We start from the raw sequence: 27,209 nt of genomic DNA on the forward strand, positions 1-27,209 counted from the left end.
ATAGTAAGATAAAATTTTAACTTTTAAATGCCACAGTGATCCATTATTTCCTTTAAAGGCGATGTTATTTCCACTACCACTGAATTAAAAATGATCTGCCAATGCGCACCTTAAGAAGTGTTGTATATGCCTAAAATATATGCTACTTACACTTAAAGGACATTTTTCAGTGCCCTTAAGGACGTATTGTAAAAGGCAACATTTATTTTTTTCTACATTTTGAATATAATCTTTCTCCCAGCATGATTCATTACAGCCAACCTATTTAAATTCTTCTTTTATAGGTGAAAGAAAATGTAAGGTATTGCCCGATTTGCATTAAATTGTGCTTAAAAATATTTCCTCAACAGCTCCAGAAATTTGAGAGCCATTTTCTGTCACACACTTAACACTGAGCACAAATAGTAAGTTATATGAAAATTCTGAATTAGAAGTTAGCCAGCTTTATCAAAGAATTTTACATCAGCTAGGAACTGATTACAAGACACTAAAAACAATTAAGAATTCCCCATGAGGTAATATTTATCTCTTAATGACTTCAGGGGAGGTGATTTAACACGTTTCACTTACTTAACTAATTCTTACACTAATATCGAAGATAAACTGAATTAGTATAATTAAATGCTATCTCTAGATCATTTTATCATCCATCCTTGAAAAAGATGGTGGCTCAATTTCTAAATAAAAGGAGTTAATGTTGCTGTATTTAATCTATAAAGGTGAAACATTTCCGCCATACAATAAGAACCACATGGGTATAAAATATTCACCATACTCCCCTCTCCAAACCCCAAAAGCTTATATGTCAAAGCCATCACAATATTTAAAGAATTTTTAGATATTTTTCTGGGCAAACACTTCCAGAAAATACCCAACTTTGATTTCTTGTCCTTTAGAATTCACAAATACCAGTATTTATACCCTTTCTTTTTTTTCCTGAGCAGCTACTAAACCTGAACTTCCTTCAATAACAAGTAAAAGAATGAGATTTCTTTTCATGCTAATCTTTGTTTCTTCTATAATTAATAAAATACTTGTCTGTTGACTGCTCATTTAGATATTGAGGATGGTGCATATTTTTGTCAGCATATTATTTAATGCAGATCTAGGTTAAACTGATGCCTGTGAATTCAGAAAAGAAAATTGGGAAGGTATGACATTTCCCAGGTGGCATAGGACACGTCTGTGAGGCTGAGACCCCTCATGGCCTCTCCTCTTGTTTCTTCTGTGGTGTTTTATTAAACTTTGGTCTCGTCTAAGTTCATTTTGTCACCTTGAGTTTTTTGCTTTCTAAAATACTTTACCTGCTTTTTCTTTTCCTTAGGGAGGAAGCAACTTACGGATACTTGGGGTAGTGAAGTCAGATGAAGGCTTTTATCAATGTGTGGCTGAAAATGAGGCTGGAAATGCCCAGACCAGTGCACAGCTCATTGTCCCTAAGCCTGGTAAGACAATGGGAACCTTGCTTTGGTACCTGGAATGAAAATTATTCATAGTCTGTTGGTAAAATCCATATTGTTTTTCCTACCCCTCAAGGGCAATATGGCAATATGAAATTATTTAGTTAATTAAGGTGTATACTTGTGTATTGATGACATTTTCCCTCTAGAAAATTGTGTGTGTACATGTGTATATATATATATATATGTGCATGTGTGTATGCGTGTGTGTGTGTGTGTATATATATATATATATATAAAATCTCCAATGAGGTAAAGTCATCATGAATAATAGGGCCTCTGCTTTTCAAGGCAATAACCACTAAATTATTACCTTCCCCCTCTTTTGTGGCCTGCCTTTCTTCCCAGCATTCCATTTAAATATAAAATATATAATATATACCTTGCATATATGTTAGGTGTATATTTTAGTTATATATGTGCATATATACATACACACATATCTATAAATATATATACATAAGGACTATACATATTTTCTTATATGTAATATTGAATCAATGGAAGTTAATTAGTGTATTAGTCTGTTCTCCACTGCTGTAGAGAAATATCTGAGACTGGGTAATTTATAAAGAAAAGAGGTTTAATTGGCTCATGGTTCCACAGGCTGTATAGGAAGCATGATGCTGGCCATCTGCTGGGCTTCTTGGGAGGCCTCAGGAAACTTGAGATCATGGCGGAAGGCGAAGGGGAAGCAAGTGCATCTTATGTGGCTGGTGCAGGAGAAAGCTGGTGCAGGAGAAAGAGGGGGAAGTGCTACACACTTTTAAACAACCAGATCTCATGAGAACTCAGTCACTATCGGGAGAACAGTACCAGCACGGAAATCTACCCCTGTGATCTAATCACCCCTGACTAGGCCCCACCTCCAACACTGGGGATTACAATTAGACATGAGAGTTTGGTGGGGACACAGATTCAGACCATATCAAATAGATCTTGAAAAATTACGCTTTTTAATTATAATTGCAAAAAATGTCATTTTGTTTTATAGTCTTTTGGAAGTTTAATATATTGCTGAATTACAGAATTCTAGAATAAGTCCGGGCACAGTGGCTCATGCCTGTAATTCCAGCTTTTTGGGAGGCCAAGGGGTGAGGATGGCTTGAGACCAGGAATTTGAGACCAATCTGGACAACATGGCAAGACTTTGTCTCTACTGAAAATAAAAAATATATATATTTAAAAACAGGCAGCCATCTGTAGTCCAGCTGCTTGGGAGGCTGAAGCAGGACAATCGTTTGAGCCCAGGGTGTTGAGGCTGCAGTGAGCTATGATCACACTACTGCACTACAACCTGGGCAACAGAGCAAGACTCTGTCACAAAAAACAAAACAAAACAAAAACTAGAATAAATTGATATTAGACCTGTCATGTAACAGCTCTATAACAACACAATTTCTTGGGAGGAGAGACAAAAATAAAAACAAAAGAACCATCCTGCTGCTCTGAAATGATTAAAGAAGTTTAAAACAGGGACAAGACAGTTGTTAATACAGATCCAAATACTTCAAAATGTTAATATCTCCCATAAAGAGTTATCTATCATGTTACATACATTTCAACTCTTTTGGACCAGTTTTCTTCCTTTTGACATGGCTCACTTTTGTGTTAATCCTTTCCTGAAGTAAGTTTAATAGAAAGTAGGAAAAACATATAAGACATAGTCTTTCTTTGGCTTTTATCATTTAAAATGTGCCTATTAAGTCCTTATATTTTATGCACCCCAGCCAGTCAGCTGAAGATTCATAGCAATGCTCACAAAGATGACTTTCTCCTATTTCCTTGATTGAAATAAAAATAAAATAACTATAGAACAACAATACCAGATGAGTAAAGAAGCTAAAGGAACTATGTAGGAATTAAAAGGAGCAATTAACTCTTGCTCAAGATCACCAGTTTCTCTGACGGACTTCTTTTCCCTCCATTTGATGTGCTTAAGTGTCAGTGTAACTTCATTGGTGTGACAAAGTATATTATTTTCTGCTGAACTAGTAATGGATAAGTAGGAGAAAAGGAACCTTTAAAATCAGGGTCTCTAATGTGAGCCACATTTTTTTTCTTTTAATTTTATTATTATTATACTTTAAGTTTTAGGGTACATGTGCACAATATGCAGGTTAGTTACATATGTATACATGTGCCATGCTGGTGTGCTGCACCCATTAACTCGTCATTTAGCATTAGATATATCTCCTAATGCTATCCCTCTCCCTCCCCCCACCCCACAAACTGTACCATATCATTAGTAACAAAAGTATGGGTGCCTTTAAGCTGATATTGGCTGCTACGCCAGTCATAGAACAGGAGAATTGTAGGTGAGTTTGATTTTTCAGCTAAGGCCATAAAGCTGATGACAATGCAAGATAAGTGACTTCGTGTTTCTAAAGGAGGTGTAAGATGTATCCTCCTAGCACTTGGCACTGACCAAAGAAGACCAGTGAGCATCCCTGTACCTGCTCACAGGGAGGGAGGATTCTTTGAAGTGCTAGAATTCATAGGATGAGAGGTTGTCATGGTATTTTCTCTCCTGTACCAGCCAAGTTATACAGACTCCAAGAAAACCTTTTAGACTGTGTGTGTGTGTGTGTGTGTGTGTGTGTGTGTGTGTGTGTGTGTGTGTGTGTGTGTGTGTATGTGTGTGTGTGTTGCTGGGGACTGATTGCAAAAATGGGAAATGGCCAACTTTATTCTGCTATTTCATGGTCTATACAAACCTGCCCCCAGTGTCTGAGGAAGCTGAGAGACCAAAGAAAGAGGCTGACAAATCTAGTTTCTTAGAAATACTTAATAGGGACTTATGAACAGGAGCCATATCTGTGTCTCTGGCAGTGCTGAGACAACATGGTGGCATGAGGATGCCACTAGCCCCCAGACCCAGGGCTTATATACCATGGGGAGAAGTGGTTTCGAAGGGAAGTGTGAGATGATGGAAATACAGTAACACCAAAGTTTTCTGACCTAATGGCAGGATTTATGGTAAGTACCTGCTGTTACACAAGGAAAATTGATAAACAGGAAATCTTAGAGGCCTTCCCAGAAGAAGAGTTAATCAGAAGCCAACAAACATGGTGGATTAGCTTCCAAGATGGAGTTGCTTTCGCCTCCACACTGGCTGGAAACCACCTGGAGCTGTCCACAATGCAGGGAAGAGAAAGGAGAGGACAACATTAAGAAGAAGCTCTATTTCGACCCTTGAGAAGAACAAGGGCGTCAGTTCCACTTGAAGAAGGCAAGGCTGAAGGTTTCTTGAAAGGACTTTTCCCAAGAGGTCCTGTCTGCTGAGGCTGTGCCAACCAAGACACTAGAGTGATGCCGCCTGGATGGAGCTGAGCTAGGAGGGTGGCGCAGGTCAGCCAGAGAGTGCTTTGCCAACTCCAGCGGGGGTCCAGTGACTGCATTTCTAAGGTGGGGATTTTCTGAAGAACTCACAGAACTGCTCCACAAAAAAAAAAAAAAAAAAAAAAAAAAAGAAGAAGAAGAAGCTTGCAGAAACCTTCCATGAGTGTGGACTTTTGAAAGGACAAGCTGAGAAAAACAGTCTTTGTCTCTTTATTCCAAATCCATCCTCCCCTCTCTGACCCTGAGGAAGCCCTAAATAGAAGGGAGAAGCGACCTGAGAGACTGAAACACAGATGATAGGCAGTCCTACTGCCCCCTTCCCTATTTACAATCTACGCTTGCTTTGAGAGATGGAAAGAAATTTTAAATTATTAGTTGAATATTTTAATTTAGATCTCATTGAGGTGTTTGTGTGTTGTGGGGAGGGGGGGGTTGTTATTGTGTGGAGTTCTGTTTGTTTTGTTTTTGAATACCTGAAGATAAAGCTTTTTTTTTTTTTTTTTTTGAGACAGAATCTCACTCTGTCTCCCATGCTGGAGTGCAATGGCACAATCCTGGCTCACTGCAACCTCCGCCTCCCAGGTTCAAGTGATTCTCCTGTCTCAGCCTCCCGAGTAGCTGGGATTACAGGCGTCCACCACCAAGCCCAGCTAATTTTATTTATTTATTTATTTTTGGTATTTTTTAATACAGACAGGGTTTCACCAGGTTAGCCAGGCTGGTCTCCAACTCCTGACCTCAGGTGATCCACCCGCCTCGGCCTCACAAAGTGCTGGGATTACAGGCCTGAGCCACTGCTCCCAGCCAATAAGGGTTTTTAAATACTTACCTCGCCCCGGGGCCAGAGGATGGACCCAAGTTACAATCAGGGTTGGGAAGACAGAGCTGACAGTGTGTGTTTGAAGACGGATGACAGCAGAAAAATAAAAGGCTATTTCCTTCTAATTTCCAATAGTTGAGCTTATTCAGTCAACCCATTATAGATGTTCAATTTCACTTCTCCCAGGAACTCTACAGGTAGCCTTTAATTCATGGTATCTTGCATTCCACTTGGGCCCCGATTTGTTTAGGTCTATGTGACCATAAATAGTCAAGGCTCTGCTGAGCAGAAATGGCGTTTAACTCCTCACTAGAGCCCAGGAAAATCTTGAAAATTCATTTATTTTCCATCTAGATGGTAGAGTGTTGTCAGTGGCATCTACACTCTTGGTCGTTGTTTATTGTATTTGGCATTGGATTCAAAAGAAAGTAAAAGAAAATGAAGATAAAAATCCGAAAGCGTGACAGGACACCGTTGTGACTGTCTTATATTTCCCCCTTACACATGATGGATTGCTTTTTCCTGGCTATTTAATCAGGTCTTCAAAGAATGCCACTCCAATTCCTCAGAGATGCAGCACAGGCCGCGTGCACAGATGGTAGAGAGGCCAGCTATAAATTAAGCAATGAGGCTGACCATGGTGGGAAGAACATAGCCCTCTCTGTTTAAGTTTTGACAATAAACGGTCACCATATATTTTGAAGTACATTGTGGGCGTGCATTACCCAGCTGTTCAGCTTTAGCCTGTCCACAGGGGCTTGTGGCTGAGAGTTACTCTTGGCAACCGTAACAATCTGCTTCTCGCTGAAGTACAGACAATGACCTATTTGAGCCAGTGTCTGTAGTTGTTGGATATTTACATAAGCCTAATGAAGTTTCAACATAGTCTTTTATATATAGTTACCTATTCCCTCTTTAGCAATTAGTAACTTAGGAAATAAAATGAACATAATCTGCTGAATTAAATTGAGTGAATGACTTGTTTTTCTCTCCAGAAAATGCTAGGGAAAAATATTTGAAATGTATGCATTTTCAAATGTGAAATATACACACGGTTTCCTCTAGATAAAGATCAAGATTAAAATCAAGAAGATCAATGGTGTTTTTAAAAATCCTTATACTATAGGAGGTTCTATCAATAATGGTACATAAGTAACATAATGCCATACACACAGTGCTATCTATACAATTATTTATTTTCTGTCTCTCTCTATAGAACACATGCACAAATAGAGGATGGATTCCTGCACACATGAGACTTTGCATATATTACATTAAAAATATGGAGCCATATTATGTAAGCAGTGTGATGGCAAGTTAATTCAGTTTAGTTGATTTATATGATGTGTATTGTTTATTAATCTCTCCTTAGATCTGGGGACAGAGTTTTATTGTTGTTTGTTATAATTAATTTTTGAAGGGGACGGCAGGATGTTGGCTAAGAAGTCTCCTTTCTAAATAAGACATTATTACTGCAAGTATACTATTCAGTGAATAGTCTAGCAAAAAATGTGTTAAGAATCAATGTGTTAGGACCGGGTGCAGTGGCTCACGCCTGTAATCCCAGCAACTTGGGAGGACGAGGTGGGCAGATCACCTGAGGTCAGGAGTTTGAGACCAAACTGGCCAGCATGGCGAAACCCCATCTCTACTAAAAATACAAAATTAGTTGGGCATGGTGACACATGCCTGTAATCCCAGCTACTTGGGAGGCTGAGGCAGGAGAATCAGTTGAACCCGGAGGGCAGAGATTACAGTGAGCCAAGATCAAGCTACTGAACTCCAGCCTGGGCAGCAGAGTGAGACTCCATCTCAAGAAGAAAAAAAAAAGAGTCAATGTGTTGGGTGTTACAAGAATAAGAAGTTTCAGTAGCCAGAGTTGTGAACAGGTAAGCAGTAAGTTAGGATCCCATTGGCATACTGGATGGTGATAAATTAATTACTCCCATGTTACCATCCAGTAAATTGTAGTGCAGGTAGGTGGTAATTAAATTAAGGACACTATTTGGTAGCTGAGTGGAGAAGTTAGCAATTATCTGGAGCTGGGGAGCGGGAGATGGGGAGCAAGGCAGGAACAAATAATAAGATGAATTTAAGATATTAGTTATCTCTGAGTTTCTTATCCTGGTTCTAGCTGTTGCATGGCATTCCATTTTCTGACAGTGTCTGCAGCGGAAGGTTGTTGGAAGTACCTGACTGCTGAGCAGGGAAGTGGAAGGCCGTGGAACTGGGAATGCACCTACAATAGGGGCATACGTAGTCTGGGATGTGTTTAATATAGTGGCATAAATGCGTGAAGACAGAATAAAGTTGCCATGGGAAGAAATAATGTATTCATTATATTCTACCATGCACAAAATGGCTGTGGGAAAAATCCATATAATCATAACAAGAATAAATACTATTATAGATATTTCCCAAAATGTTGGTTTGCTTGGGCAAGATATAGAGTCTATGTCTCATGTTAATATTGCATATTTGGCTGTGTGGTGGAGTAGACAGAGCACAGACTTTGGAGTCAATTTAAGTACAAATCACAGCTCTATCATATATTAGCTGTGTGACGTTAGGCCAGACACTTAACTCTAAGCCTTAATATTATATCCTGCAAAATGTGGATAGTACTATCTATGCCATCAGTTTGATGGGAGAATTAAATCAGGATAGTGTAAGCAAGACACATATCACATCTACCACATAGTAACTGCTCAATAAATGTAATCTGCACATTTGATCTTCCTTCATCTAAGATATACACCTACTTTTAAGCAAGCATGGTTTCTTTTATTCATTTGCCAAATATTTTTGTAGGCCTACTATCTGCTATTGGGGAAAGTAAATTGAAAATAGAAAAAGAGATAAATTTCCCACTTTAAAAAATAATCACGTTTTTATTGGAAGAGGAAGACAAATAAAAAAAATAAAAATAGGCCAGGCGTGATGGCTAAGGCCTGTAATGCTAGCACTTTGGGAGGCCAAGGCAGGCAGATCACTAGGTCAGGAGATCGAGACCATCCTGGCTAACACGGTGAAACCTCACCTCTACTAAAAATACAAAAAATTAGCCGGGCGTGGTGGCGGGTGCCTATAGTCCCAGCTACTTGGGAGGCTGAGGCAGGAGAATGGTGTGAAACCTGGGAGGCGGAGCTTGCAGTGAGCCCAGATAGCACCACTGCACTCCAGCCTGAGTGACAGAGCAAGACTCCGTCTCAAAAATAATAATAATAATAATAATAAATAAAAATAAAAAAATAAATGCTGGTTTTATTTTTTTCCCTCTAACATTGGTTAAAAAAAATAGTTCCACTGTAGTAGGGGAAATATATTGGTTAGACATTTACAAAAATGAGAAGCATTATCAATTATCTGTCCTCCCCTGGAAAAGGTTACTGATTACAAATGATGTTTAATTTTAAACATTTTATTAAGTCAGTATATCATATAGCTTGGAATTCAGAAGAGTCAATCGTGAACATCAAGACATAAAACCAGAAGTATTTTTTATCTGTTTTCATGAGTTGTTCCTTATCAATATAAGAAGAATACCTGGAAATCCAAATGGACAAAAGGAATATACTAATAAAATTGTATATATATTATAATTACATTATAATTATAGTGTTTCCTACTACATGTTGATTCTGACATACTAACTTCACTGAGATTCAGTGTGAAGCAATGAACATTGAATAATTAGTTCAATTATTAAGATCTATTATAATTTACTTTTTCAGTGTAGTAGCACCTAAGCAACTACGTATGAGAGATTGAATCTAAAGGGCTGTACTTCTTACTTTGATATTAACGACTGGCGGAGAATTAAGTTAAATTTTGTCTCTTAGTATGAGAAAAGTTACTATGATTTAAATGTTTAATTGTGTTTAGTGTAGGATCAAATTGTTCCTGGAGTTCTGTAACTAATTTAGAAGAGCCAATTTCATGTGCCATACTACAATGTTAATGGACCCAAGCAGGTAAATGGGTCCTTATAGTTTCCTCACACAAACAGAGATGCTCGTTAACACTACAAAATTCCTCTTTAAAGTTCCATCATTGGTCCAAATGCATAAAAATGCAACTTAATATTTTTGAAACATATTACAATGATATTATAGCTCGTAAGCTTCCCTAGAATGTTTTCCTTTATAAGCCTTGGTAATTAATTGTAGCTAAGAAGATACAGAGCCAAGTTTTTTCAAAGTGGCTTTGTTAACTTCAGCATATCTGACCGTACATTTATTCAATAAATTGTAAAATTATTTTTGCTTATGAAGTTAAAAATAATAGTAATGTATTTTTTTTATTTTCTACTTCAAAGTCTCCCTCCCATTAGAGAAATGTTGACACCCATGCTAACATTTTCCCTGAGTGATTCATTGATAATCTAAGTTTGGCATAAAGCAGTCATTTGATCTTTGACCATATAATACTCACCTAGTGTATGAGATGTGTCCACATCTCATTTATACACTCTTATCCAGTTTACTTGTAGAGATTTAAAAATGTATTGGAATATAGTGTATATTTATGAGAGATTCTTAGGCAATATTGCCTAACCTTTCCAAGTCTCTATTTCTTCAGCTGTAAAATTCAGTAGATAATTGTCTCAAAGATTTAGTGCAATAAATGTATGTAAAAGGGATTTGTGGGCTGTAAATTGCCACACAAATGTTAGCTATTATGAAGTCTTTTGTTGGTTTTGTTTAGTCTCAAGAAAAATAGCAGGCATTTATTGGGATGAATAAAATGATAGCTTTCTTCTAGCATATTTTTCTACCCTACAAGAAAATAATTAGTAAACACATATTTTAATGACAATGTCCATTCAAAACTTAGGTTTTTAGCCTAGTGGACAAGGTTAAGGGAAAAGTCCTTTTTCAAAATGACTGCTAGTTGAAAGATTTGCAGCACGGTTTGCAGTATCAGTTTAATAATGACTTGCTCATGCCAGTTTTATGTAGGCAGAGGTTTCTCAGCAAATAAAGGCTTGTCATTCACCTTGTCCTTCATTCAGCACGTGCTTCAGGTAGGAAGCCAGCTCAGTGCTAATCAAGAGGATATGGCTGTATGGCAGACTTTGAAATTAGAAATGAATTCTGCAGTAATATGAATGTACTGAGACCAGTGATAACAATAAATCCATACAATATGGAAAACTTGATAAATTCATAAATATTGATCACATCATACTTCAGTGGTAAATATACCAGAGTGTTATCCCATTTTTTTTTTTTTTTTAGCTCTCTAGAGTAGAAAAAGCGGAAGAGAAGAATGCTGGTTTTTATATTGAATCCAAATGATTTTGACTTTGAATTTGTTATATTTTTATCTTTCACCTGTATATCACCATTTGATGAAAGATGTGTGAGTGCACACAAAACATACATACATATAGATTATATAGTATGTAGATGCTGTGCGTATATGTATACACAGAAAGAGATATATATTCCTTTTGATTAGAGAAGTCTTATTTCCTGGGGAAAAGAAGAAGGTTAATGAGATGAACTATAACCCCCACCAGTGCAACTGCAACTGGTCTCAAGGCTGCAATTGGTACTATTTCCCTCCTGCTACCTGCTGTAAATTCCTCTTACTCTCAGCTAACATCTCTGCTAGTTTCTGTGGCTTACCCAAATTCCTGTCCCTTTACTGGTCATATATGCTGTACTAGCCAATACATGATCAAAATTGGGGAAGGGAGTATCAAGAGATACTCCAGTAGATCATCAGAATGCCAATCATATTTTCCTTCTTTCCCAACTCCTCTTAATGACCTGGGTAATTATTTTGCCAGGATAGTATCCTGCCTTGCCTGCTTGTATTTTGGCACAAGACGTATGATACAACAAGGCAGCAGCAATAGCTCAAATTTCAATGATAGAAGCATTCCTCCTTTGTGAATTAGGACTTCTAAGTCTACAAGCCTAGAGTCATAGGGATGGTAAACAGAGATTCTCCAAATGGGTCACTGGGAGTCACGGTAAGCAGTTTCATACCTACTTTAATCTCTTGTGTTTGTTTAGTCTACCTATTGAGGACATGGTACCATATACTGGCCATTGATCTAGACATATACTAGACCCTAGAAGAAGGTATCCCTTTTGCTTAGGGTATGGTCTCCAGCCTGGCTCCTTAATTCCACCTCTGAAGGCTTTACTTTGGCTGTATCAAGTCAGCAGCTGTTGTTGATATGTGATAGGATTAGCAGATCCCGTGGCAATGCATTTATGCCTATACCTCCTTTTCTATAGAGTAAGTTATTTGATTCTTTTCAATATAATGAGGGATTCCATGTTGGTCTCAAATACTTTGTGAGCTCTGAGATGGTGGTGCAGGTAGAAACCCTGAGAATAGGAAAAGCAACGCATTTCCAGAATATGTGTTTATTTCAATCAAGATGAATTTCTAACCTTTCCAGAAGAGAAGTCATCCAAGTAAATATGTCACCCAGAGACTAGTTGGTTTTCTTAAGGAAGAGTGATTTGTTGGGAGCTCAGCATGTGTCTCTGTTGCTAGGAGATTGGGCATACAGCAGTGGTGGCAGCTTCTGGTGAGTAGCAGAAACCATGTAGGATTAGAGCCCATGCCAGTGAGCAATGCATAGGCTCCATTCTTGCCTCTGTAGCCTTATCATTTGTGCACCTTTATGCTACCATTGGAGGCTGGCTGATGTCAACTGGGTGAATTGTTCCATCTACATAATTGCTTAGTGACTCTTCCATAAATTATACAATCTGGTGTTTACAGGGGATTCAAAGATTTTTTTTAACTTGGTGTTCATTCCTGTGGGCCTATCCACATGCCTTTTCCCCAAACCTTTTTGCTCCTGATCTTTCCATCATTGGCCAATCAGCCAAGCTATTTGACCTTGTTCATATGTATATATATATATAGTCCTACCTTGAGCCATTTATAATTTCATATAAAGTAGGTGGTGTGGTATGTTCAACATTCTACCTTGGGAAAGGTTCTCTTTACCACTTTCACTTTCTTTTGGGGCTATCCCTCACTGAGCTGCAGTGTAGCAGCCATCCAATTTGGGGTGTACCCACATACCCACAGACCAAGCTGACCACCTGGTCATAAGTGTGAGTTAAAGGGGAAGATAGTTGTACAGTAGTGATTGAAAACATGGAGGTCTGGGCCCTCCTGTTATGTCCTCTGGTCCCGTTTTTCCCTGATGCCAAATGTAATTCACCCCATGAAATGATGATGGTCCTGTCTGACCTTATAACTTGGTGCATCTCAGAGAACCCAGCATATGATGAGCAGTTCTGGTCAGTGGACTCTCCCATGGTTATTTTTCTCTTACTTTGTGAGTAGGGAAACTGCTGCACAGAAAAGTGAACTAACTTGTCCAAGGTCACACAGCTAGCAAAACATCTGACTTCTCAGCCTACTTTCTCAGCCATTGTGTTATAATGGGTCTGTCTACCCAGGCTTTGTCCACACATGGAGGCTTCTCAGATAAATGGGTGGTATTTCAGATTTATTTGAGTCTAATCAGACTAGTTTTAGAATTACTAATAAAGGTTAAACACTGGAAATTAATTTTTAAAGTCTGGGATTCTGCCACTCAAATGATCTCTGTTCAACTTTCCAATATGATAGGGCCCATTGCTAAGTGTGGGTTAAATGTGTGAACCGTCTTGAGTCTTAAAGGTGAATATCACATAATTCTTGCTATCCAGAAATCCATAGTTTAACAAAGAGTAAATTCGATATAACTAATCTTAATTATTAAATGCAATTAAAGCATAGTGATTTGCAATGCTATATTCATTATTCAATATTTATCGAGTACTCAGAAATATATAAAGAATCACAAATTAGAGTGTTGTGATATGCACTTGCAGTCCCAGCTACTTGGGAGATTGAGATGGGAGGAGCACTTGATCTCAGAAGTTTGAGACTGCAGTGAAATATGATGGGGCCACTGCACTCCAGCCTGGGCAACAGAGCAAGACCCTGTCTCATAAGCAAGTAAGTAAATACATAAATAAATTTTACCTAGATATTGATTTTTTTAACAAAGAATCACAAATTAGAGATGTTAGATACAATTCAAAGAAACGTTAAGTCTTTAAAGTTAGTCTTAATACTCCTCAAACATAACACAGCCAGTGCCTGACATACTATTTTTTGGGTTTGACCCTATCTTACGAGGTTGGTAGTGTCATTTGCCACACAGAATGACAAAGCTTCTATTGTATTGAAAAGCTCCTTCACTTATTGTTCTGTTTTGTTTAAGTGAAAAGGTCTAGGTTACAATCTAGGTAAAAAAAAAGAAATAATATTTTTTTATTTAAAGTATCTATTCAGAGTTCTTTAGCTTATAATGTAGTTCCATCAAACAATAATTAATCAGCCTAAATAGTATAGGCAATGCACAGCTGTCTTTGTTATTTTGTGTTGACAAATATATACCAAGAATCTATAGGTGACCCTAACTTTCCCTGAAACATTGACAAAATAAATTTTTTCATCTAGATGATCGTCTATGACGAATGTAAGAAAATTCACTTGAAATTAAAATGCCCCATCCTGAAATTAAAACACACGTCATTATAAAGCAAGAAAAGTCCAACAGAAAAGCCAGTTTCCCATATTTCTTGGTATTCTTCAGGTCCAGTTCCTATTTAAGTTGACCTACCTGCTAATCAGAACTGATGTCTTCAGTTCTGGCAGACATCGACTGAGTGTATGAAAATGTACCAAAGCAGAACAAATTTTGAACAAGGAAGACTGATTCTTTCTCTAAGTGATTTTCTCCTAACAGTATGGCACTTAGTTGTAAGGAAAAGGGAATAAAAGTACTATGTAGCTTATTTCATATTCTTCCCTTGCCTTGTCTTCTTGATCTCATAAATGGAAAAAAGAATGAAGAAGAGAATTGGTAGCCTATACATAAGTCTTTTGATCTCATGAATTCCATGTCCAATTTTTGACACGTAGACCACCTGCTTTCTTGTTATACTTGAGCCTTACTTCTCATTATTTAATGTGAGGCTTTGAGCCCAATTTTGATAAAATATTTTAGATCTTCTTTAATATGCTTGCTTATATAGAAACAGATGACCCTTGGGGAAATTCAACTGATAAAAATGGTAAATATATTTTTGCTTTTCTAGATCAAGAAAAATAACAACACTAAAACCTCATACTAATGATGTAGTTACTTTGCACATGAAACATCCTAGAAAAAGTTATTTCTACTTTCTGAATGCAGGTGTTAAGTGGATGCTTAAGCTCTTATTCTAATAGGGAAGTTTGGCATAGAAAAAAATTTATTTTGAATCCCAGGAGTATTTAAGTGCAAGATATAGGGGTAAGAAAAAGGAGATAGCACAAAGGAGAACTTAAACAACTCTTTCAATGGGAAAAGGAATTCATTGCTGAAGATGTGACATCTGAGTTGAAATGGACTTTGAAGTAGGGATGTGGTTTGGCCAAGCTGCCAAGAAGGGCAAAGAAATTGCTGGTAGAAGAAACATTACACACAACACATGGGAGCATAGAGCAGAAGCAAAAGTATGTATTCAGTGAATTATGTGTGGTTCTGTAAGGCTGTAGAGATATGCAGGGGCTGGATCACGGAGTATCTTTTAGAATATACAAAGAAAATTGGACTTTTTGTCTGGACTATGTGGGATAGGGATGGCTAAATGTAAAAGATAGGCTTGCTTCTATTTCTGTTTTTTAAAGATAACTTTGGAAGCTGCGTGAGTTGGCAGTGGTAGAAAGAGGGACTAGAAATATTGAAACTAGTTGGAAAGCTGTATCATCAGTAGGCTAAGCAAGAGAGAATGAGGTCATTGACCGCAACTGTGCAAGAAGAGTGAGTTAATGTATTAGAAGGTCCTGACAGCTTGGAGATTGCAATGAATATGTACAGATGGATTAGGAATTGGGGCTGATTCCTAAATTCTTGACTTAACTGAATGGATGGTAAAGCCATCACTTAAGAAAGAGGAAGAATGACTTAAGTCCATCTCCACAGAAAGAGCCTGGGTTGTGAGTCCTTTGAAGGCCCATGTCTTGATCATCTTTGTATTTCCAGCATGAGTAAAGGGCCTGACAATGACAGACTCTCAATGACTCATTAGGAAGCCTAAAAGGCAAATACTTTGTTTTACTGATTAATTGATAATGCCAGGTATAAACTATGATATTGTAAAAGGTGAGGCAAAGGAAGTAAATATCCCAAAGACTCCAAAACATGTAATTGAGAAATTTATAATCAAAATAGGCAAAACTAGTAGGCTTACTGAAAAGCATATTTTGCTTTGTGTGTTAGAGAGATCAGAGCAGGAGGACAGATGAATGCAGAATATTTTGTAGTATCTCCAGAGGGAAATAATTATGGCCTAAACCGAGTGGCAACTCTGCTCATGGAGAGAATGATGAATTCAAAGAATTATATGGAAGAGGAAATGGTTAGCAGTTTGCATTTGAATTGAAAAAGAGCTTTTGATGCTGACTGGGAATTCTGTAAGTTATTGGCATTGCTGATGGTAATGAAAAGCTTAAGGGAGAGTGTGACAGGGCCTTATCATGCATCTTTAGTTCCTTGATAGGGTATAAATGAGTCATTCTCCTACTGATGTGATGATTCCTCGTTGCTGGACATATTTTACCCAGCTTTGAGAAAGGAACTCATTGCACTGCCATCTTGGAATAATGAGTTAAAGGGTTATGCATTAACATAAGATAACCACTGAGCACTATTGCTGCCAGGACTGGAATATATTGATTTGATTAACCCTTAAATATCAGAAGGTAAAAACTATCACTTTTCCCCCACCTCCCCTCTTTATTTCCTCTGTCTGTGGCAGACACAGATTAGAACTGAGAAATAAATTAGAAGGACTAACTTTGGCTTTCTGCCACCTAGAAATAAAATCCATTTAATTTACCCTGACTATGCTTGTTATAGTGTTAAATATAGACTAAATAGTTTAATATGGATTTATGTAATGAGTTCACAAATTGATTTTGCAGAGGAAGCTTGCTTTAGGAAATAAACACCTGTGTACTGTGGTTTGAATGGCCTACTTCTATGTGCACTCATGTTGATATAAATGAATTTTCTTAAAAAAAAATCTTACAGTCACTTCATCATTCCAATATTTTTGAAATCCACAAATCAAAAACCAAACAATGATTTAGAAGCTCTAGATATCACCTAGGGAAAGCAGTCTCTATTGGGTATCAGTGATAATGTCTTATCTTTGAGTGACAGGATTAAAAAGAAAAAAAAAAGACCTCCTCCACTCTCTGTGAAACCTCCACTTCTCCTTTTCCCTTGTTTAAGAACGTCACATGTGCCTCATTTAAACATTAATTATTTAGCTTGAACTGTACACAGCTAATGTGTAAAATAAAATTCCTTGCAAGTTTGAAGATGAATCCAGAGGTACCGCTTCTAAGCAGGCCCCCGCTTTTTCTATCTCGGGTGGCCAAATTATGTGTAATTGTAATTGGTGACAGATGGTGACTGTTGTGTCAGCCAATCATTCTAGGAATGGCTACTAAGATTTGTAATTATAATGTCCCTTATTCCTATTTAAATTAAACAGTCTTCACATAACTATTCTTTCCCTTGAAACATGGAAATTTGTGTGTGGGAATTGGGGACAGTTAAGGGTCAGGGTTTTACCTCTTAAAATCTACACTTTTTCACAGTCTGTCCCACTTCTCTAAGGCACCGTATATGGGGGAGGCCAGCGATCAAGAATGGTAATTTACAATCTAAGAGTGCTTAATCTAAAATCTGTCCTTGTCAAAGTAGAATGCGTTGGTCCCCATGCAGCAGTAATGGAAATTTTATTTCAGCATAAGCTTCAATGGGGGCTTTCACTGTATTCTTTAAACTACCCTCGTCCTTATCAATTTATGCCATGTACAGGTCTTGTGGGTTTTTAACATCATTCTACTTTAAAAGAGAAAGCATTAAATATAATAAATAATCAAATCCACATTTGGAAACCTGTAAACTCACCTTGCAAGCATAATAACAAAAATTGTTATATGGTTATGGCTGAATCTAGCTTTATTATTAATCATTTTTCCTGGGGATTAAAACTTAATTTTTCAAAGAGATCCTTTTCTCTAACACACTAGTTTCTCTTTTAGGGTAACACTTTTATAATAAAAAATTATTTTCCTTAATTTTCACTGTCATATACAAAGAGCTTTTCCTGTTAAGAAAATAGATAGTTAAGAAATATAATACTCCAGGGCAAAAATTGGACCAGATTAATTAAAATAAATATATGAAGACTTTATAATTGTTTTTGTTCAGTAACAAATTAGTAAGTACCATGCTAAATGAAGACAATAGCAATGACATTTATACATTGTAAATTAGTAATTATGGGTATTTTGTTTTAAATCTATTTACTAGCTCTTGCTTACTAAAAACCTCTAAGTATGTCTCTTTCTTATAGTTTCCGCGTGGTATGTATAAATCTGTTTTATTTTCCTTCAGAAAACACACATGCTAACTTTATTATATCTTCTTTTCTGGCCTGGGATTAGTTAACTAGGATTTATATTTATCTTCTATGTTCTACCTCATTAATATCTATCTCCTATGTTCTACCTCCACTCCCTCATTCCTAGACTCTTCAGTTTGTGCCTCCTTTTGTGGATCCTGAAATTCTACACCTCACTGAATTTTATATATGCCTACCACTGTAACACTGGCCCACTTTGTTCTTCATGCTAGATTGTACTAGAGAGCAATTCTAAGGTCATATTTTTTACCTTTGCTATTTCTCCCACAAATTTTCCCAAGTCATTATTGGCCAAAACAAACAAAAAACAACATAATCATCAAAACATCTATTATTCTCTGCTATCTATTTTAATACAATTTTCTGTTCCCAAAGCTCAGATTCTTTGTTTTTCGATTGTTCCAAATAGGAGTGACAATTGTTGTGCTAGAGATGGCATATTGATGACCACGAATGAGATATACATAGAAGATTCTATATATTATTGCCAAAAGAAATGTGAGGTATCCAGGTATCCTTGGGAAAGACTCAATTGGCTATATGTAAAATTTTTGATGTCTAAGGCATCAGGTATGGCTTGGATGATTAGCAACATAAAAGAACACAGGCAATATTAAAAGTGCACACTGTATGTTGTCAGTTTCCCCTACATTTTATACAGCTGTCAAGAATACTAAAAGAATTTGTGAGACCCCTTTTTGTTGACTGTTTGTTAGATTCATCTAAGGAACAGTTAACATTCTGAAAAATATTACTGAGTCAAATGTCTTCCTGTAACTGCAACATTACTTGCACATTAGTTTTTAGAAAGAGTACATTTTAACACTCTTGGCTGTTCAAAATAAATTTCAAGACCTACAAATACAAAAAAAAATATGATGGCATACTGCTCTTTAGAGAGCATCATGTGAAAAAATCTAGCTCTTTGTTTACATGTGCATAGAGACCTGATTAAAATTTGGGGGTTGTCATATCAAATTTCCTTACTGTGTTTCCAGATAGTCAAAGTTTTGGGGATAAAATGAAGAGCTATAAGGAACAACAAAAATAATTGTTTACAGCCTTCTTTTGTAGCAGAGACATGTGAATATCAAAGGATAAACATGGATGTGGTGGATTTTTACTGTATCAACTTAGTCAAGCTGTAACAACCTTTCTCCGAATTTCCCTCTCTTTGTGGTTCTGAGTTAGTGTGGGCCAGAAACGGCAAATAGATGTAAGGGAGTAGTGTCTTAGTCCACTTTCTGTTACTTGTAACAGAATACTTGAAACTGGGTAATTTATTTTTAAAAAGGAATTCAATTCTTACAGTTATGGAGGCTGAGAAGTGCAACGTTTAGGAGCTGGCTCTGGTAAAGGCTTTCTTTCTGGTGAAGGCTCTCTACAGAGTCCCGAGGTGGCTCAGGGCATCACATGACAAGGAGGCTAAGTGTGCTAGCTCAGGTGTTTCTTCCTGTTCTTACAAAGCCACCAGCCTTACTCCTATAATAACCCATTAATCCATTAACCTATTATTCCATTAATCTGTAAATGAGTTAATAAATTGATGATGGCTCTGTCCTCATGACCCAATCATCTCTCAAAGGACCCTCCCTTATAAAACTTCCAAATTGGAGATTAAACTTCAGCATGAGTTTTGGAGGAAATAAATATTAAATACACTGCAAGTACCTATACTTTTTTATTTTTGGGAGGTTTGTGCAGGATATGAGTTGGTGCCCTCTGGTGGCTCACTTGTTGGGACAGGGCAATACCTCAGCCAGTTGCTCCTCCAGGCCCTGCCAGATCTTCTGTTTCAGCTTTTCTAACTGGTTCCCGGCTTTGAAGACAGAGCAAGGGCTCACAAGCCAAGCACTGTGGGTGGACAGCCTCTTTAAGTAGGAAAAGGCAAGGAGATGAATTCATCTTTAGAGCCTGCAAAAAGGAATACAGCTTTGCCTAGAGGACATGCAAGACCTCTAACCCAAAGACTATACAATAACAAACATATGTAATTTGAAGACACTGAGTTTGCAGTGATTTGTTATAGCAGCTGTAGGAAACAAAATTTGAATTCAAGATTCTTCCACTAATTTTGCATCTACATTCTGATCATTTTGGAAAATTCTTACAGAAATTGGACAACCTTGAACAAATAGTGATTTTTAAAATTATATCTAGGACTATCATTGCCAAGGGACTTTGTCTTGATATTTCACAAGAAGAATTTTGGAACTATGAAAATAGGGGATCCCATAGTTGTTACTACAAGCATAGAATGCCCACCAAACAATTTAAAGCCAAGCCTATTATCCAGGTACCCAGAGAATCCAGCCTCCAGAACAGAAGGAAACAGTCGCCACTGAAAGAACACAAAAGCCAGGAAGCCACAAGGAATTGCCCTCAGGTTCTGAAGGACAAGAGATTGTGCATTCAATAGCTTTTGCAGGAATTAATAAGTGAAGGCCAAGGGTTATAATAAACATCTAAAGGAAGAATTTAGCACAAACAAGACCACATAGAAGAAGAAAAATGTATGCAAGAAAACCAGTATGAACCACACCTAGAAACCTAGTCAGCGATTTTTTTTTCCATCTAAAATAATTAAGGATCTTTACCAGTTCCTTAGCACAGAGAAATGTCAGGACCTACTGCCTTGTCCTCATTATTCTTTATATGTAAGAAACTGGAGTAAACAATGCCAAATTATTATTCCAATTTGTAGGTTAAATAAGCTCCCCAAATCACCTAGTCACCGTCTTAAATTTTTACCTTAAAAATCCTACAGGGTATTATTATAATGGATTTCCTGAATTGCTGAAATACTACTTAATCAAAGGGAGAAGCCATTAAAACATAGAACATGCTATGTTATAGGGCTTACTTCTATTTCCTTGTGCACATTTTTTTTTTTAATAGGAATATAAAGCTAACTTCTCAGGTGGGAAGATGGTAGAATCATCACTGCCATCTCCAAAACTATACTTTTGTGATGCTGGCTTGAACTTAGACCATACAAAGTTACTCATTTTCACATGTTTGTCAAAATGATCCTCCATCAAAAAAAAAATTCAGTTATTATGGTCTCAGTAATTATGAAATGCAAACAGAATCATTTAAGAAGGATAAAATTGAGTATTTTGTTTCTTACATAAAATCCAGACCTCTGTCATTTCAGCTTTGGTAGAGTATTTTCTTTTATTATTATTATTATTATACTTTAAGTTTTAGGGTACATGTGCATAATGTGCAGGTTAGTTACATATGTATACATGTGCCATGCTAGTGCGCTGCCCCCACTAACTCGTCATCTAGCATTAGGTATATCTCCCAATGCCATCCCTCCCCCCTCCCCCCACCCCACAACAGTCCCCAGAGTGTGATATTCCCCTTCCTGTGTCCATGTGTTCTTATTGTTCAATTCCCACCTATGAGTGAGAATATGTGATGTTTGGTTTTTTGTTCTTGCAATAGTTTACTGACAATGATGATTTCCAATTTCATCCATGTCCCTACAAAGGACATGAACTCATCATTTTTTATGGCTGCATAGTATTCCATGGTGTATATGTGCCACATTTTCTTAATCCAGTCTATCATTGTTGGACATTTGCGTTGGTTCCAAGTCTTTGCTATTGTGAATAGTGCCGCAGTAAACATACGTGTGCATGTGTCTTTATAGCAGCATGATTTATAGTCCTTTGGGTATATACCCAGTAATGGGATGGCTGGGTCAAATGGTATTTCTAGTCCTAGATCCCTGAAGAATCGCCACACTGACTTCCATCATGGTTGAACTAGTTAACAGTCCCACCAACAGTGTAAAAGTGTTCCTCTTTCTCCACACCCTCTCCAGCACCTGTTGTTTCCTGACTTTTTAATGATTGCCATTCTAACTGCTGTGAGATGGTATCTCATTGTGGTTTTGATTTGCATTTCTCTGATGGCCAGTGATGGTGAGCAGTTTTTCATGTGTTTTTTGGCTGCATAAATGTCTTCTTTTGAGAAGTGTCTGTTCATGTCCTTTGCCCACTTTTTGATGGGGTTGGTTTTTTCTTGTAAATTTGTTTGAGTTCATTGTAGATTCTGGATATTAGCCCTTTGTCAGATGAGTACGTTGTGAAAATTTTCTCCCATGTTGTAGGATGCCTGTTCACTCTGATGGTAGTTTCTTTTGCTGTGCAGAAGCTCTTTAGTTTAATTAGATCCCATTTGTCAATTTTGTCTTTTGATGCCATTGCTTTTGGTGTTTTAGACATGAAGTCCTTGCCCATGCCTATGTCCTGAATGGTAATGCCTAGGTTTTCTTCTAGGGTTTTTATGGTTTTAGGTCTAACGTTTAAGTCTTTAATCCATCTTGAATTAATTTTTATATAAGGTGTAAGGAAGGGATCCAGTTTCAGCTTTCTCCATATGGCTAGCCAGTTTTCCCAGAACCATTTATTAAATAGGGAATCTTTTCCCCATTGCTTGTTTTTGTCAGGTTTGTCAAAGATCAGATAGTTGTAGGTATGCGGCGTTATTTCTGAGGGCTCTGTTCTGTTCCATTGATCTATATATCTGTTTTGGTACAAGTACCATGCTGTTTTTGTTACTGTAGCCTTGTAGTATAGTTTGAAGTCAGGTAGCGTGATGCCTCCAGCTTTGTTCTTTTGGCTTAGGATTGCCTTGGCGATGCGGGCTCTTTTTTGGTTCCATATGAACTTTAAAGTAGTTTTTTCCAATTCTGTGAAGAAAGTCATTGGTAGCTTGATGGGGATGGCATTGAATCTATAAATTACCTTGGGCAGTATGGCCATTTTCACGATATTGATTCCTCCTACCCATAAGCATGGAATGTTCTTCCATTTGTTTGTATCCTCTTTGATTTCCTTGAGCAGTGGTTTGTAGTTCTCCTTGAAGAGGTCCTTCACATCCCTTGTAAGTTGGAATCCTAGGTATTTTATTCTCTTTGAAGCAATTGTGAATGGGAGTTCACTCATGATTTGGCTCTCTGTTTGTCTGTTATTGGTGTATAGGAATGCTTGTGATTTTTTCACATTGATTTTGTATCCTGAGACTCTGCTGAAGTTGCTTATCAGCTTAAGGAGATTTTGGGCTGAGACAATGGGGTTTTCTAGATATACAATCATGTCATCTGCAAACAGGGACACTAAAATCAGAGCAGAACTGAAGGAAATAGAGACACAAAAAACCCTTCAAAAATTAATGAATCCAGTAGCTGGTTTTTTGAAAGGATCAACAAAATTGATAGACCGCTAGCAAGACTAATAAAGAAAAAAAGAGAGAAGAATCAAATAGACGCAATAAAAAATGGTAGAGTATTTTCTTAAACCATTGCTACCTGGAGTTTCTCCATAATGATGCCCTTTTTACTCCCAGCAATGATTTTCTATTATTTTGTGTTACATTTAAGTTAGCTTTCTTATTAACAAAGTTAATGATCATATAGTTCTCCTTGTGAATATTTAAAAAAGATTAGCCAGAAACGAGCATTAATCCAAAACACTTGATAAGTTTGTGATACTTGATAATATGAATATGCTCTAGTAAGTAACTCTATGCAGTTGTGTATTACTTAAAATAAATATGACCAGACATTCTTCATGGTAATGTGACTAGCTTAGTTATTAGTTTTATAAAGCAATGCAATGCCTGTACTCACTTTTTTGTTGTTGTTGTTGTTGTTTGTTTTGAGACAGAGTCTCGCTCTGCCTCCCAGGCTGGAGTGCAGTGGTGTGATATCTGCTCACTGCAACCTCTGCCTCCCGAGCTCAAGTGATTCTCCTGCCTCAGCCTACCAAGTAGCTGGAATTACAGGTGCCTGCCACCACACCCGGCTAATTTTTGTAATTTTAGTAGAGACAGGGTTTCACCTTGTTGGCCAGGCTGGCTTTGAATTCCTGACCTCAAATGATCTTCCCACCTCGGCCTCCCAAAATGCTGGGATTACAGGTGTGAGCCACTGCGCCTGGCCGTACTCATGTATTTTTAAGCAATTCCTCTTTCATGCCTTGTGTCTACTTCTGCCTCATTGTCTATGGAAAAAGAAGGCATTTATGCTTTTGCAGGCCTCTTTCTTCATGAAAAAGTTACAAATTTTATAACTGCTTTGGAATAAAGATGAATGTAATCCAGGATGGACTTATTTTTTCCTCCTAACTAAAATAAATAAATAAATAAATAAAAACTTAAACCTTCTTTATGGGCACCTAAAACTACTGTGGCCCTTGACACAGTGCCTACTGTGCTGATTGGACAAGTCATCCCTATTATATAGCCATATCATGGTTATACTTTAAGAACATTGGGCCTAACTTTCTAAGTGCTTTGAAGTCATGTGACGCATAAAGCAGTGAATTCTTTCATTATCTCAATTTTCTTATGATGTAATAAATTGTTTTTAGTTTAAAATCATTTTTATGTCACAGGTATATTGTATAAGCTGTCAATTAAATTTTTAATCAATAGAATTGTTATTTTTCATTAACTTGTGTTACTGCCACAAAGGAATTGAATATTTTATACCAATTTCCAGTACAAATAGCATCTAACATTTAAGCTTTGAGAATCTTTGGCTCTACTTTCTCCCCACTCCCCTCGCTAGTTGGCACACTATTTTGTCCTCAAGTTCATGTTCTGACACATACATGTGTGTCTACTAGTTGCTAAAATTTTAGGAAAGTTGTTTTCTAATGAAAGTCATTATCCCTAACTTACTTGCATTATCGCTTGGTATATTAAAATGTCTTTTGTTTCTTAAAGGAAGAAATACAAGAAAATGTTCTTAATAGCAACTGTATTTCTTTAAAGGCAAATAGTTATCTACATTAAGTAGCAAATACAACTCTTAACAGTCCATGAGGCCAGTACATTCTCTCACTTTCTGATAGTGAAAAATATCTTTTCTGGGTGCTAGAGGTTGTCTCAATACTATGGGCTATGCAGAAAAATTTGGAAGAACTAGTATTTTGAGGGGTGACATAAAGAATGTATTGGTGGCTCACGCCTGTAATTCCAGCACTTTGGGAGGCCGAGGTGGGCGGATCACGAGGTCAGGAGATTGAGACCATCCTGGCTAACACGGTGAAATTCCGTCTCTACTAACGATACAGAAAAATTAGCCAGGTGTGGTGGCGGGCACCTGTGGTCCCAGCTACTCGGCAGGCTGAGGCAGGAGAATGGCGTGAACCCGGGAGGCAGAGCTTGCAGTGAGCCGAGATCACACCACTGCACTCCAGCCTGGGTGACAGAGCGAAACTCCGTCCCCCTACCAAAAAAAAAAAAACAAGAATGTATCGTGTTTCTTGATGCTAAAACTATCCTAAGCAGTTCAATTGAGTTACAAAGCTTAATAATTTTTCAAAGTTTAACTAGAATGTCTTAGGACGTAGGACAATTTGGGGGAAGTATTTCCACCTTAAAGGAGGAAATGGTGGTGGCATGCTCTACAGTTATTTTATACCCTTGTTCTATAGAAGCATGTGTCCTGGGGTTCCTGAGTGTCTCCATCCTGTTAACAGCTCCTCTGGCAACTACATCGTAACAGAGTGTCAGGAGTTGGTGCAGAATTCCAGCATCAGTTCCAAATGCTGAACCAGTAATCGATTTCCCAAGGAAATCAATCCCAGCAAAAGTTGAGCCCCAACTGTCTATAGCATGTGAATAAAACAGAAAACGGCTATCTTAGATAATACATGGTAAGCTGAAGAACGTAAATCAAAGACTTCCAATAAATTTGATGCTTTGTGTACTTAGAACTCATATAGGCATTATAGATCCAAGCAGTTTCAGCTAGCTTTTCATCTCTCTCAAACCCTGGGCGAATGATAAACATCCAAGAGAATAACATGAAAAGAAATATTTACTTTGACCGTTCTACCAAATATATATATATAAATATATATAAAATATATATACAAATATATATGTAAATTATATATAAATATATATGTATATACACACAAGCACACGCACAATTCAAGCATAATAATATGCTTTAGACTGAGTGGCTTATGCACAACATAAATTTATTTCTCATGGTTCTGGTGACCGGCTGAGCTTCCCTAGTCTGAGATTAGGGTGCCAGCATGATGGTTGGGTTTCTGGTGAGGACCCTTTTCTGGGCTGCAGACTGATGGCTTCTTGTATCCTCGTATGGTGCAGAGAGAGAGAGATAATTCCGTGGGGTCTCTTTTATAAGAGCACAAATTATATTTATAAGGGCTCCATCTTCATGATCTACTAACCTCCCAAAAGCCTCACCTCCTAATATGATCACTTTGGAGGTTAGGATTTCAACATCTGAATTTTGGGGAATATGAATGTTACGTTCAGTCCACTGCATATACTGTACATATATATGTATATATATATATATGTATATCTACATAAATATATGTCTTTAAATTTGATATATTTATCTTTAAAATATTGAATTCTGAATACCATTGGCTAGCAAAACTATGGGACTGAAAATAATCTGCTGATTTCTCATCTTAGCCTTTGAGATCATTAAGAACCCTGTGAACTATCTTTATATGACAATTATTTTTAATTCTAGGAAATTCAATACAGTAGTAGAATGCTATAGAATAACATGTTCATTTTTTGTAAATTCATTTTCGTCGCATAAATTGACTTCTTAGGCTTCAAAATTTGGAGAGAGTTTTAATGTTAATCCTAACATCAAAGGTACCTTAAATTTTTTAAATATTATCCATTATTAGAGTAGCTGGTAGGTTTATAAAGAATTTAGTGTGATCTGAGCTCTGTATTTTTAACAAGCAACTCAGGTGACTCTTAAGCAGATTTGGGAACCAAAGTCGTAAGCAAGTGAACTATGTAAATATTGTACCCTCTTGTCTTTCTTTCTATTTTGCCTGTCACTCTCTCCTCCAGAGATAATAATGCATAATAAATTAATAGAGGAATCAATGACTAGTCTATGGTTAGACATGGACTTTATAAAGCAAGCACTCCATCATTTATTAAAGCATATAAAATATATGTCATATGTTTTAACTTTATTGCAACAATCCATTTTATGAATAAAAATCTCCTAGATAGATATTTTGACACAGTCAA

General features: G+C 37.1%; 1 protein-coding gene across 3 annotated transcripts in view; it reads left to right on the plus strand.

The window, feature by feature from the left end:
- The window catches only part of DCC (DCC netrin 1 receptor), a 1,206,401-nt gene that overhangs the window by 736,968 nt on the left and 442,224 nt on the right, over positions 1-27,209 (plus strand). For all 3 annotated transcript variants that reach the window (XM_019014295.4, XM_019014296.4, XM_055367978.2), the window contains exon 7: positions 1,325-1,445. In XM_019014295.4, the coding sequence (XP_018869840.3) occupies positions 1,325-1,445 (121 nt within the window). The remainder of the gene's footprint in view (positions 1-1,324; positions 1,446-27,209) is intronic.

This window comes from Gorilla gorilla, chromosome 17, assembly GCF_029281585.2.
Source record: "Gorilla gorilla gorilla isolate KB3781 chromosome 17, NHGRI_mGorGor1-v2.1_pri, whole genome shotgun sequence".
Classification (NCBI taxonomy): Eukaryota; Metazoa; Chordata; class Mammalia; order Primates; family Hominidae; genus Gorilla; species Gorilla gorilla.